Consider the following 14974-nt stretch of genomic DNA (forward strand, 5'->3'; position numbering starts at 1 on the left):
ATGTTTTATTAAGAAATTATGTAAGACCTATATTCTGATTTTAAAAAATGGGTTGTATTTTGGGATGTTACAGATACATAAACAATTTACAAATCAAGATAAGCAACTAGGTAAACTCATAATTTCAAATTTTAATCCCCAAAAATCCTTGAATCAAATTATAACAATAAGATCATAACCATATGGTATTTTAGAATGTTACAACTTCATGAATACTTGATTGTCAAGCGGAGACAATGTTTAAGGTTGATGCATACAAAGCAGGAATAAGAGTTGTTATGAAACACCCCTCACATATGGGCTATTTGAAAATGGTTAAATAGAATAGGTTTTCATGTTCAAAAGCATTTAAGTTTAGTAATTTGCAAAAAACATGGTCCCAAACAACGTTAAACATCATATTAAAAAATAGGTGAGGAATTATCCAACTAATAACATCGCATATCGAGGATAAAACCATTTATTAAAATTTCAATAAAATAAATTCACATATTGAGGGATAAAATCACCATATTTCAATCATTTGAAAGCCAACAAATTCCATAATATTATAAGAGTTTCATAAATAAGGAATGAAATGCAAGAATGCAACCACTCCTAACACAAGTCAATATCATAACCCATCTCACTAATGATGACAAAATCCTAGGTTTAATGTATCATGAACTCCATACACTTACTGCCCAATGAGCTCACCGTAGTATAAGCACAAAGCACACATACATCCTCTTACTCATTAAAATAGTAGGTATTGGTGTGTCATTTCACTAGACCATGTATGAGCTAGCTAGATTTCACACACATAAACACACAAATGAGACATTCTAGAATGTAATCACAAACCCTTAGCCAATGTCGGGATCCCTAGTCAAAGTGAACTCTCCGGCTAAGGCCATCCTACATGAATGCACATGTAATTGATGAAAAACTTCATTTCAAACCCTTAACCAATTTTGCTAATTTTTATTTGAAAACAAGTTTATTATTTCAAAATAGTAGTCCTTAATCCTCATTAATGCGCATAATTTCCATTTAGTAATGACTTAGGGTCAAATACAAGTAAAAACATGTCAAAATACAAAGTACAGATAATTTCCTATCACTTTTACTCCTATTTACTTGGTTAACTATAGTGAAACACCAACTTCCCCAACATATACACTTTGACCCAAATTAAATTTAGGATTTCATTTATATAATCTTATAAACTTTAATTTCTCATCATAAATACTATTTTTTTTTTAGATATTTTACTATTTCAAATTTAAATTTCGAAAAAAAAAATAGGATGTTACATGTTAGACTTCCAACTAATAACACCAAACTTCCTCTTCTTTGCGTTGCTTGTCCTTGAGGTCGACAAAGACACAAAAAGCCCCTTTTCTTTTATGTCGGGTTAGAATTTCTTAAAGCTTTCCTTATCAACAAAAGTGTGGTTTTGTGGTGAGTTTACTTATAAACAGGGACATGTGCTCCATTACACACGAACCACACTAGTCATCATCCCATTCCATCCCATCCTACGGGAATGCACAAATTCATGAAGAAAATCAAGGGCAAAGCATTAAAGTCATCCCCATTTATAAGATAACTCATTTTAGATTATGTTTCAGAAGATACACAAAACATACGCAGATAGAGAGAATGAAAGCCGAGAGATATTATGGAAGAAAATTGAGAATTTGTTCCACATATATACAGGTAGGGTAGTTTTTCTTATGCAAGTATAATTAGTATTCCTCTTTACAGAAGCTGCAGAGAAGGGGATAATTATCATGACAGTGCAGGCTCAAGAAATTTTGATACATTTTGTGATTCTGTCATGACAACTTCATTGGAAAGCTTAAGATCTGAAAGGGCGTTGCTCAATGATTCAGTTGTGTGTTCCCTTCTTATGGTACCATCAGGAGGAGCATGGGATGACTTTCTACTTTCTTCCAACTGGAGTTTATCCAACTCATCTTCAATATCTTCATCAAATTCTGCATAAGACAAAACTGACCCTGGAAACCACACAAACCCATGTTAGAAAAAAGGTATTAAAATCCAGTATCTGTGTCTATTATGCTATGGCCCTTCTTCCTGGCATGTGATTTAATAAACATAGAATTACATGGGACAGAAGCCAAGTAAAATGCACCAGTACCTATGACTTCATCTACTTGCCTCTGTGAATTCATTGCCCCATCAAGTTCATCTAAACATAGTTGAACTTCTTCTATGGTGACCTTGTTATCCTTTATTGCCTTTGTGCCACTTTGAATGGCTTCAAAAACCTGCCCAACCATTTATGGCGTATTTAAGTACATAGCCAACAAGTGGTAGAAACTGTTGTCATATTACCAAACTAGGTGTGAGACCCGTGTACTACACGGGTTTATTAAAAATAAAAATTTAATATCAATATTTAAACATTAAATATTTTATAAAATAACACTTTTACATAACATAATGTAATCTTTTGGAACATTTATAAAAGAAATCAAATATTCTTTAGAGCATTTATAAAACTTTATTATCAAATTAATAGAATGATTCTCTTTCCTTATAAAACTCGTTAGAATTTTGTGGAATTTTATTTTAAAAAATGGAAATTCCCAAAAAATGACAAGTGGAAAATAATAATTCTAAAACTCTCGCAAAATTACATGTGGCAAAACTCTTGAGAATTTGACAAGTGGCAAAAAAAAACCTTCATTTATTAGAGAGGATGTGAGATTTAGTACACCTCTTTTGAATCTTGAGCGTCTGCTATTGCTCTGAGGACTTCCTCTACTCGCATTAAAAGCACATGACATTTTTCTCTGCTTTCAGAGGCCAACTTCAGTTCCCTTGCATGTCTCATTGCACTACTTTTGTTCCCAGATTTTAGAGAAGCCAAAGCTGACATTTTGGAGCTACACAATAACACATGTCAATATCCAGATCCAATATGACCGACTATATGAGCTATAGCCTATGTGATCGGCCTTGAAGAATCAAAATAGTGGATTTCTACAGCAATATGAAAGGAGACCAACTTAACTCTATCATCATCATCATCATTCAGATGGTAGATGGAGTACGTTTTCTTGATCAGTTCATGTAAGACGCAGTTGCATCAAGGAATAACTTTAGCATATTAAACAATGTATGAATATCCTACATGATGCTTACTTGACACAACGTTGATCTATCAAATCAACTTGTAGCTGGAGCTTCTCTGCTGTCCAAGTCAAGTGCAGAACTTCATAATCTGGAGGTATAATACCAGGGACAGTTTTGGGAGAAAGAGAAACTTTCACACCCTGTTGTCCAAAAAGTTTTAGTATAAGTAATCACTGCTTCATGTACAGTTAAAACCAACTGCTATGGAATCAAAATTTACAGCTAACTGTAACACCCCGACCAAATGACAGAGATGTTAAATAAGGGTAGAAAGCATAAAGTATTAAAAATTGCATTTTATCTATTGTTAAATTAATTATTTTTTTCAGTTTTGACCACGATCGACTAATTAATATTGGATTTGTGATTTTTATCACTTAAATTATATTGGAAATTCATGTACACTAAAATACAAATTAAATGAAAAAAAAAAGTTGTGATCTTTATTTTGTGAAATATATATATATATATATATATATATATATATATATATATATATATATAGACACACACACAAGTAGGTTCATGTGAAAACATAAATATTTTGCGAAAATGCGAAAACAGAATTTATCTTATAAAAATCAAACACATGTACTTTAGAAATTAAACTTATTTGCAATAAATTAAAGATAATAAGTTTACATTGGAGGGTGTTATGGTAATATAGATTTAAAGGTGGCTTTAACATGTATTCTGCACACTATGTATACTGCAAAGTAAATCGAAGGACAAATGGTTTGATTTTCGGTTAGTTTTGTCTGTTGTCACGAGTCCAAACCGAAACCCTCAATGTGAATATAAAGCTCAAAACTTGATAAAATCCAATGATTCTTGTACTGAAATGGATACTAAAATTCGAATACGGACCCTGACAAATGTTTTAAGAAAAAGGAACTAACAATTCGAAAAAAAAATTAACTGACAAATGTTTTAAGAAAAAGGAAGCAGGAGATTGCTTGTTCACAAAAGATTAAGGGGAAGGAAGCACACGCTAGAGAGTGTAATGGGTATAAGTTGTGGTATGTCGTCATAAAGAATGCCAGAAATGGTGTGGGGGTCTTCTTAACGACACAACTCAAGGAAAACATAATAGAAGTTAAAAGATGTAGTATTAAGATCATGGCGATCAAGGTGGTAGCAGGGGAAGAAGTGGTGAATGTTGTTTGTGTATACACATGTCAGGTTGGAAGAATAGAAAACGAGGAGCTTTTGGGATCGTTAGATGATATGATATTGGCTTGTGAGATGCAAGCCTAGAGAATGTGAGAAATGGTGTGAGAGTTTTCTTACTAAAACAACAGAAAGACAACGTAGTAGAAGTTAAATAATGTAATAAGATTATGGCAATCAAGGTGGTAGAAGGGAAGATGTTGTGAATGTCGTTTATGCATACATACGTGTCGGTTTGGAAGAGTAAAAAAACATGAGCTTTTGGGATCGTTAGATAATATGGTATAGCTTCTCTATGCAAGCCTAGAGAATGCAGGAAATGGTGTGGGAGTCTTCTTACTGACACAGACACAGCTGAAAGACAACGCAGTAGAAGTTAAAAGATGTAATAAGATCATGGCAATCAAGGTGGTAGTATGGAAAGATGTGGTGACTGTTGTTTATGCATACACACATGTCAAGTTGGAAGAATCGAAAAAGACGACCTTTTGGGATCGTTACATGATATGGTATAGCTTGTGGTATGCAAGCCTAGAGAATGTGAGAAATGGTGTGGTTGTCTTCGTACTAACGCAGCTCAAAGACGATTTAGTCGAAGTTAAAAAAGATGTAGTAATAAGATCATGGCGATTAAAGTGATTGCAAGGGAAGAGGTGGTGAATACACACATGTCAGGTTGGAAGAATCGAAAAAGATGAGTTTCTAGGATCGTTAGACGCATATCGGAGGACCAACGAATAGTTTTAGAGGAGATTCTGATAAGCCTCCTGTGAAGTTTACTTTCATATGGAGAGGAGAGAGTCAACAGCAGTTGACTAAGAAAAGTTAAAGCAGGTTACTTGAGTCGGTTCATAACTAACTCAGTCCCTATGTGAAGTTTAATATGAGGTTGTTAGGAAGTTGTAGTTGTGTTTGACATCATGAGAATTAGAACTTTGTATATAAGGATGGATAGCATGTCATTTAGGGTATCTCTAAGTTGAAGTATTGGGATTAACCGGCAATGCTCAAGCTGCTAAGGTGATTTTCATGTGGATTTTTTTTTTGGGGATACATGCTATATGTAATACTTGTTTCTTACTTAGACTAGTACATGCCGTGTGTTCACCATGTTACTAGAATGGATGGATTGTGATTTATCACTAAATGAAGTCAACAATATAGTATTTATCACTAAAGAATGAGATCTCTTACTTATGTATTGATGGAAAAAAAATGCTACGCAAAGGAATGTGATAAATGTATTGGTTATTGAATTGCTTTATGGAAATAAGCATATATGATTTTATAAGAACGTTCAAATGAGATTGTCATATATCTTTTTTCCTTTTTAAACAAAATGCACATTATTCACATGTTTTACTTCTATAGAAAAAAATTGTGGGTCTCTAAGTATGGGTAGCAAGTATGCACCAAACCAAGCTTTCAAATCAACCACGTTACGACAATTGTGACCACTAAGTAGATCACACTAGCATATCTCATGATCACATGTGCTTTGTGGTAACCTTTAATAAGTCTTCTGCTGCTACTTTATAACTTATAAGTATTAAGCATGATTTGTAGTGGTGGTGGTGGCTGTTAAAATAATTATATATTAAAGAAATAAAAGAACCACAACTTGATTATAGCAGTACCTCTATAAGATCCTGCCGCCTGATGGCAAGGTACTTTGCCTTCCCACATTTGGAAAAATGACTCAAGATCACAGATGCTTCTTTTGGCCCTTCACAAATCACTTGGAATCTTGCCATTGTGATGATGCACGAAGAAGTCCAGTGACAGTCACATAAAAGTTTGACAACTTCAAAAGATTTCTCCTATATTTCGATAAAGAAGTTGGGTAATTTTTTCTTTACAAATAAAGATGATAAGAGTTCATCACAAAACATGTTACACCAGTCTTTGGATACTTATAATTTACCTCTAAGAGCGAAGAAACGATGAACTCGTCTTCTGAAGGAATTGCTGATTTAGATAAAGGGAGCAAATGTCTTACTTTATGGAATAACTTGGTGAGTTGGCCACCTTTTGGATCGATAAGATCGTTGCTACATGAAAGGTCGCCGGCATTATACATTTCGAGCTGGGTGAGGATGCAAAACTTTGGTAAGGATGAATACTAAGGTACAACAGACGCGGAAAATAGTAAATACCAACGCCAGTAGAAAGAAGCTAACCAATACATCGTCAATGCATAAAGGGGTCAAGCCTCCCTGGTTAAACCAGACATTTTTAACCTGCAAAAAAAAAAAAAAAAAAAAAAAAACATCGATTAATCAGGGTTTCCCCAAAAACCCTAGGTTAAAAATGAGAAACAGGAATCGCACCACTGACCACTGAAGGACGAATGATGAAGATGCGAAGCCGTCGAGCAATCTTGATTACCAAATCCCTCCAGAAGTGGTACCTTGGCTCCCAATCAGACCTCTGACCGCTGAAAGCCTTGAATCTCGCACTGATCATCACCTCCGAATCCCAATCGTGCACTTCCTTTCGTATCACTTCTCTTACCAGTTCCATTCTTCTTTCACCACGACAACTTCGCGTCCTATTAGAACTTTCCATTCTTCTGCCACTATTGGCGTCCTATGAACATTTTAGAGAATGGAGAGAACATAGGGGTGTTTGGGATTCTTAAAAAGTCATTTTTTTTGAGGACTTTTTTTGTTTTTTTTTATTATTTTTTTTAAAGTAGGTTTTAAAATGCATTTGGATTATTTTTTGAAGGGACAAAATGCTAAAAAGTTAAAACTCACAAATTATGACTTTTAAAACCATAACTTTTTTTCTTACCAAAAAATCATTTTAAAAAGACTTTTATAATTGTCAAACAACTTTTCAAACTTTTAGCTTTTTGAAAAAAAACCAAAAATCCAAAAAGTCATTTTAAAAGATATCTCAAACACCCTCACAGACCATAGAAAATGTTTGTTCATTGCAATTTTCAAATAAAATCTTAATGTTTTTTGGTAAGATTACGATTTAAATTTTTATTTTTATTTTTTAATAAAAAAAGTTATTTTATATTTTGTCATAATTAACAAAATAATCATTATTTTTTTCAACATAAAATAATATATTATTGTATAAAATTAGATATCATGGTTTTTCTGTTAAAAAATAAATATTATTATTAAATCGTAAACTAAACTAAAATATTTTAAGAATTTTTTTGATAAAGTTCTTTTTTTAAACATAAAGTCCTATTATTTTAGGAAAATCATATAATTAATCATTTCTTATTAAAATATAAAAATTAATTTTTTGTTAATTTGGAAAAATGTTAAATAATCAAAATATTCTATTAAATAAAACCTTTTTAGGACTTTATCAAAAAATTTCTCAAAATAATAGGATTTTTCTACATAAAACCCCTTTTTAAAGTTGATAGTCTTCTTATATCATACACAACACTTTTTTTTATATATACAAATGTATGTCTTATGGATACAATTTTTTTCTATATAAACAATTTGTGTTTTATAGATGGTATGGAGAAAAACTGTTAATGTATGAATCAGCTCTCTTTATATATGGAAAGTATGGTATAAGGAAAGCTCCCTTATACCATTTCTGTTTTTTTCCTTTTAGTTTGTAAAAGGACATTTTATACCCTTTATTTTTCAAAATTATGTTTTTACCCCCTTTTAACTTTTAAAAACTTTCTAAGTTGTCACTTTCATCCTTTTTATTTTCTAAATTTTCGTTTGTTTTCCCCCGTAGTATATATAATTTGGTTTTTTATAGTTATCACCCATCAACTTTAAAAAAATTATGACATCCCATTTTTTTACGATGAGAAAAAACATTTTTATTTATGCTTATTTTAAAACAGACTTTATTTATAATGCATAATTTATCCCATAAAAAATATTTGCAAAGAAATGTTTTTCATTGATTATTGAAAACTTTGGGATACAAAAAACATAAACATAAATATAATCATTACTGACCTTACAATAACTAATAGCCTACATTTCTCTTAATCTCTCATCAAATCCAAACATCAAATATCTTTGTATCGATATATATGATACAAAGAAACTGAGTGGGTCAGGTTGGGAAACATGATGAGTATATAGAGTTTTCAACCCACAATAATATAGTTAATATGTTCGATTATCAAACAGTTAACCCGATTATTCATCCTCATTTTCTTCTATATTCATTTCTATAGAACTAATCCCAAAGATCATCACCAACATCACATTTTCTTATATTTTAATTGCTAAGGAGCTCTCCTAAGGATCATCGCCTAACATCGCATAGACATACGACTTTGCAATACATGTATGTAAGGGGTATAGTACAACGCATGAACATATAGTTCATCCCTTATAGGTTATAAGTCTGCTAGTGTTTCACTGGACCGTTAGAGTGGCATGTGGTCGTCATCTATACTTTGTTAGATGACTACATCGCAACATCACAAGTAAAGTCATGGCCTCTCCTAATCATTTTTTATCTCTCATCATCCATCACTACCCGATATATATATATATATATATATATATATATATATATATATATATATATATATATATATATATATATATATATATATATATATTAGTACTAAAATACTTATATAATTAAATCGAGTAAAATCATGTCATATAGGTTCATCTAACACATATTGTAGATAATAGGCACATATATCATTTAATTATCTAAACACTTCATATCTATGTGTAAGATGAAAGTAACTATGCACTCACCTGTTAAAGTGGATGACTAGAAGGTTGGGCAGTGCTTCGCTTTAGCGCTTGGCTTTTCTTTTGATGTGATCTAGGTTCATATTACTAAGTCTTAGCCTTATATTCTTTGGTGACTAATGATAGTCTAGATTCCCAATGTCTACATCAAGATCTATCAAGTAAGGAATAACCTGGTAGGATCATATTGGAGGTAGGGTCCATTTGGTATACAAAGTATACTATTTGTAAATCCCACTCTAAACACCTCATTAAATCCAGCCTAAACATCATTCTCGTAAGTAGATCAATAAGTATAATGACTTAGAATCACTGATAAGTCTTATTTTGCAACAACCGGTTATTTCAGGTCAATAAAAGTCAACAAGTCAAACCAAAGTCAAATGAGTCAAACAAAAGTCAATAGTTAAAAATTAAATCAAATAAATAAGACTTAATGCATGAAAAATCACATTGCTTTTGAGGATTTCGGTTTTAGGAAACAAAAAAATATCACCAAGACCGAGAACCCTCTTGACCGAGAACTCCCTTGACCGAGAACTCCTTGGACCGAAGACACCTAGATCGAAGACTTGGTTCTCGGTTGGACTTTTGGACCGAAATCAAGGTGAATTCAGTGAAGATAGGCCGAAATCACCAAACCTTATCGGTGGCACTTTTTCCTAGGTGATAAAATACACTTACCAATGCATATATCACATCACAATTACCCCATATATATATATATATATATATATATATATATATATATATATATATATATATATATATATATATATATATATATATATGACCGAAAACCCTTCCATAATTTCCATTTCAATCTTCAAAATCCTTATACTTTTCTCTCAAAACTCATACGTGCATCTCCCAATCTTCAAACTTTCTTCAAGAATATCTTCAAATCTTCAACATTTACCCAGAAACACATTCAAACTTTTCCCTAGGAAATCAATTACTCAAAGCTAATTCCTAGAATTATTGTAAGTATTCCTTACATAACCTAGTGTTATACAACACTTTAAATATTAGTTCATCTAATTTACGCATTTTATTATATGATTAAATAGTATTAGGATATGACTATTTTCGTGTGTTCTAACTTGAAGAACATTCCTATCATTTCGTTATCCAGCCAAGAACACACCCGAGGTGAGTTCATACCCCTACAGTTTTCACTATTTTTCTATGTTTTAGGGGGGGAATACAAGTAAAACACAAGAAAAATTGTGTTATTATACAAACCGTTATATTTGTTGTTTTCATAATATATATATATATATATATATATATATATATATATATATATATATATGGTACAAATTTGATTATAATGATAAACTATATAAATATAGTTTATAAAACTATAACCCTTTTGTAACCTATTGAGCAAAAGGGTATAATTATATAAAACTAAATATCTAATTATTTCCATCCATTTTATTATCATAGTAAAAATGATAATGTATATACAAAGGATTCATCATTTCAGTGAAACATTTTTATAAACTATAATATGTATAGTTTATGAGACATACACACTGTTTTATCATTTCAAGATACAATACAAAAATAATTATTTAAAGGCATAATTATTTTATACCATGTAAACACTATAAGAGGATGATACATACATTTACAAGAAAAATGACTTTTCATTATACTACACGTAAACCGTGAATGTGGCTTTGTGAGACATTCCTTCACCATACTCACCACAGTACATACTAAAGTCCCTGCATTATAACCAGAGTCTCCTGGAGGGAGAGCGTGACACTTGTGTATAGATCTATACGGGACTGACAATCCCGCACCTAAAATGTTAGCTACAATTGGACCGGCAGGTCTAGGGTGACAAATGTCGTACCATTCCGACGTCTGAAGAACGTCGTAGCAGGCCAGCAGGTCATTAACATGGTTATAATAACTCACAAGGGGTATTAACAAACATTTGGTTTATGGGGCTAGTATACATTCAAATGATTTTATTTAGATAAAATTACATTACTCTATTTTCAGTACAATACAGTTTACATTTATGGAAACATGCGTATAAATAGTTTTATAAAGATATAAGACTACGTTATACTACTTCAGAGTAGAACAATATTTATACATTTTCAGTCTTAGGGTGTTTAAGACTACAATTCATTTCTAAATAAAATATTGGATTTTCTGGAAGAACACACTATCATTTTTCAAGGAACAATGGCATACCTTTCTCATACAAAATGCTTATGAACTCACCAACTTAAATGTTCACACGTTTTCAAAACCACTTGTATTCTCAGGAAATCAGTAGACAGGTACCCACACAGGTTTTGTGAAGATGGAGCATTGCAGTGTCATGTCATATATTTTGTTGTATATTTTTGGAGTCGAACAAACAATGATACAAACTCAATGTAAATATTAAATTATCAATATGATGGTTGTAATGATTTGATCTCTATTATTCAATTGTTATGATAATGTACATGACGTCATCCGCCCCCAGACGTTTTCGTCGTTTTTACTTAGTTTGGGGGTGTGACAGATTAGTATCAGAGCATTGTTTATAGTGAACTAAGTATATCAAACCATGTAAAATATACAACTATAAATACAATGGGACGAAAACATTCTGGCTAAAAGTATACTTTTAAAATATAAGTATTTTTATAAAAGTATACATACATGCATACATACTAAGAACAATGTCGTAATAAGAACCATATAAAAGTATTTAGATAAGTTGGACGCTGCGGTTAAGCTTAGATAGTTATGTAATCATATTTGGGATATATATAGCCTAATCAACTATATTTATGCGAGATATGACTAACATGTGTTTGGGAATTATCATGGTGAACAACGAGTCTAAAACTTACCAACCCTATATACCAAGAAACATTAAGAATCAAACATCAAGTTTAAAATACTATAGGAGTATTTTACGATACTATAAGACTACACAGTTAGGCCATTTATATGCCTTTCATACCATTATTCTTATATATTGAACATAGACAGGCCTATAGTTAAGATGTTCTAATTCGAAAACATCTTTAAACCTTATGGCAGAAAGACGCCACCACGTAAATCTATCAGGCGTGTCAACAACACACCACCAACTCCACCACCGCCACCACCTCCACATGTAACATCCCAAAAATACAGTCCAAAATTTTCGTTTTAAACCATTAAATAAACCATAATTGTTGTTTGACAAATAAAATCGTAAGTTGTGATAATCTCAAAAAATCATATCAAAACTAATATCAATGTTTCCAAATCACATACAAAAATATCAGAGTAAAAGTCCCAGTCTAACAGTTGTGGTGTGTGCCATGTAATCATCCCGAGCCCTACCCTTTGCTAATGGAAGTACCTGAAACCAAGACTAAAAACCGTAAGCACGAAGCTTAGTGAGCTCCCCAAACTACCACATAACATATAACATAACTTTGGGACTCCACCCAGCTGCATCAGGACGAACTCGGCATCGGGCTCCTGCCCGACATCGGGCTTACCCCGGCATCAGACCGCGTCTGGCATCGGACCTCGTACGACATCGGGCTTGCCCCAGCATACATACAACATATCATATAACATAAACACATAACATAAGCATATAAACATTCATCGGGATTGCCCCGGCATCGGACCGACGCCCGGAACACATGGCACATAACATATAAGCTAACATACATCAGGCTTGCCCCGACATCGGACTGAACCCTGGAACACATAACACATAACATATAAGCTAACATTTATCGGGATTGCCCCGCCATCGGAACGAAGCCCGGAACACATAACACATAACATGCAGGAATGACAAAGACATCAAGCATACATAAACGTTCCTCGGGACCGCCACGACATCGGATCGTAATCCGGAAATCATATAACCTACATCGGGCCCTGCCCGACATCGGACCGTGGCCCAGAACTACTAACATCTAAACGGACCGACATTGTGGCCTTAGACCCGTTCCTACTAGAGAAAACTCACCTCGCAAAGCTGACTGCTAAAATCTCGAGTGAGGAATCTCTGACGGTTGCTCCAACGACTCCCCGGCTATAAATTTCACAATAACACTTAATCAAAATATGATAATCCTTCTTAGGGTAAAATGACCATTTTACCCCTGGTCAAAGTCAACACTGGGTTAAAGTCAAAGTCTAGGTCAACTTCCAGTCAACTCAACTCGTCGAGGTACTTCCTAACTCGGCGAGTTCCTGTACTGCTCAGACTCGTGATCAACCGAGTCAACTCGCCGAGTTCTGTCTGGTATAGAATCGGGACAACCCGACTTCAACTCGTCGAGTCCCTTACTGGACTCGCCGGGTTCCCCTGTCTGTTTGGGCTATCTTAATGGATTAAGCCCCTACACCTCAGATCCAAGCTTCATACTTCACATAAACCCTGAGAATGTCCTTTTAAGGGTAAAGTTTATGACTTTACCCCTTAATACCACTTCTTAAAGGGTTTAGCTTAAACCCTAATTCCTTGGGACCTAGAACTTGGTCCTTAAGCCCTCCTTACACCAAAATCAAGTTTACAACCTCAGATCTACACCCCTAACACTACTTGGACACGTAAAGTGATGGGTTTTGAGCATTCTAACACTCCTATGGTGTACATGCAACCCTAGAAACCTTGGATCTATGTTTTACTAAGAATACATGCAAATTTGTTTTTCCAAGGTTCATAACCTATCTAGCATGGCATGAGGATCTTTAAACATAAAAGCTAGAAGAATTACATACCTTTTAATAGTGAGTTGATTCCTTGGAGTTTGAGAGCCAAGCACCAATAATGTGGATGCCTCAAATGGAAGTCACAAATCACCACAAACTTTGGAAAAACTATGAGAGAGTATGTTTAGCTTGTAGAAATCGGCCATCTTTCTTACACACACACTTAGTGCCATTTCAAGCATCATAAGCTCCTTTATATAGTGTGGAGGATTAGGGTTACATCCATGTAAACCCTAATAACCATGACTCTTCCTTTCCAAGGATCCATGGGTTAAAAGCTCCATAGACTATCCATGGACTCCCATGCATGCCAAGCCCATTCCAAATGAGCATGAGCCCACACTTATATAAATACAAGAGCCCATATTTAATTAGTCACCTTTTTTATCATCAAATTAATTCTAAATTAATTTATGATCAATACTAATTAAACAATGTGATTTCATATTAATATATTATAACATATAATATATTAATAAATCATAAACATACAATTCTCAAAGAATTAACCATACAAATAGTTCGGGTGAAGTGCAACCCAAATGGACCATGCCGGGTCGGGTCAAGTATATACCAAATAAATTAATGGACTTAGACACCTTATCCAACAGTCTCCCGCTTGGATAAGTCTAATAACTATATTTGCCTATATGACTTCAGGAACCAACCGGCAATCGTAGCTCTTAAAACTCTGTTGAACTATGAATCGCCATTTTAGATAAGTGATCATATAATCCTCTGTTCTCAATATATCAGCCAGACAAATACATGGAACAACGTCGTACTTATTGTCCAGCAGTTTGTTTCCTGAATTCTGATTTGTTTGACATAGAACTAAATTGAACACATCAATTAGGTTCTGACCGGGCCCGGTACATAGGTCAAAAAAATAATCATCGAGGGGCCCAGACATCGCTTCTAATCCTCCAAGGACTAGAAGGAACAAATAAACTTCGACTCATGAATGTTGTAGCAACCATTGCTATGGTTAAACACCTTTAGTCATCTACAAGCCCAATTCATGACAATCTTAATTCATACCTACTTCCGATGTATGACCGACTGTGGAGGTTTGAATAATGTAATTTATTCTGGAAGTCAAAACATGCAAAGCTGAAACAATAGTAAATAATTGACAAAGACAGTAACACCTTACTAATAAATAAATACACCTTTTATTCATCATCAACTGT

The 14974-nt window shown here is 33.4% G+C and overlaps 1 protein-coding gene across 2 annotated transcripts; it reads right to left on the bottom strand.

Moving 5' to 3' along the window:
- Positions 1–1636: 1636 nt before the first annotated feature.
- On the bottom strand, positions 1637–6929 carry LOC145134451 (SNF7 family protein). Of its 2 annotated transcripts, none has more exons than XM_079069297.1 (8): positions 6655–6929; positions 6498–6557; positions 6242–6403; positions 5955–6137; positions 3157–3287; positions 2729–2897; positions 2147–2276; positions 1637–2003 (listed from the first exon to the last, which is right to left on the bottom strand). In XM_079069297.1, the coding sequence occupies exons 1-8, from the start codon at positions 6883–6885 to the stop codon at positions 1774–1776; spliced, it is 1296 nt and encodes a 431-aa protein (XP_078925423.1). In that variant the 5' UTR covers positions 6886–6929; the 3' UTR covers positions 1637–1773. The 2 variants fall into 2 exon arrangements, with proteins under 2 accessions (XP_078925423.1, XP_078925422.1); XM_079069296.1 differs by having other exon boundaries at positions 6474–6557.
- Positions 6930–14974: the final 8045 nt, after the last annotated feature.

Source organism: Lactuca virosa, chromosome 8, assembly GCF_052849685.1.
Source record: "Lactuca virosa cultivar CGN04683 chromosome 8, Lactuca_virosa_CGN04683_v6, whole genome shotgun sequence".
NCBI classification, from domain to species: domain Eukaryota; kingdom Viridiplantae; phylum Streptophyta; class Magnoliopsida; order Asterales; family Asteraceae; genus Lactuca; species Lactuca virosa.

What these genes read in the sequence shown, in the direction of transcription:
- LOC145134451 (XM_079069296.1), bottom strand. Translation starts at nt 6,885, where the DNA reads ATGGAAAGTTCTAATAGGACGCGAAGTTGTCGTGGTGAAAGAAGAATG. An exon ending in TCATCATTCGTCCTTCAGTG is followed by an intron (nt 6,558 to 6,654) that starts GTCAGTGGTGCG and finishes TTTTTTTTGCAG; the next exon opens with GTTAAAAATGTCTGGTTTAA. An exon ending in ACGCTCAAGATTCAAAAGAG is followed by an intron (nt 2,277 to 2,728) that starts GTGTACTAAATC and finishes ATGGTTGGGCAG; the next exon opens with GTTTTTGAAGCCATTCAAAG.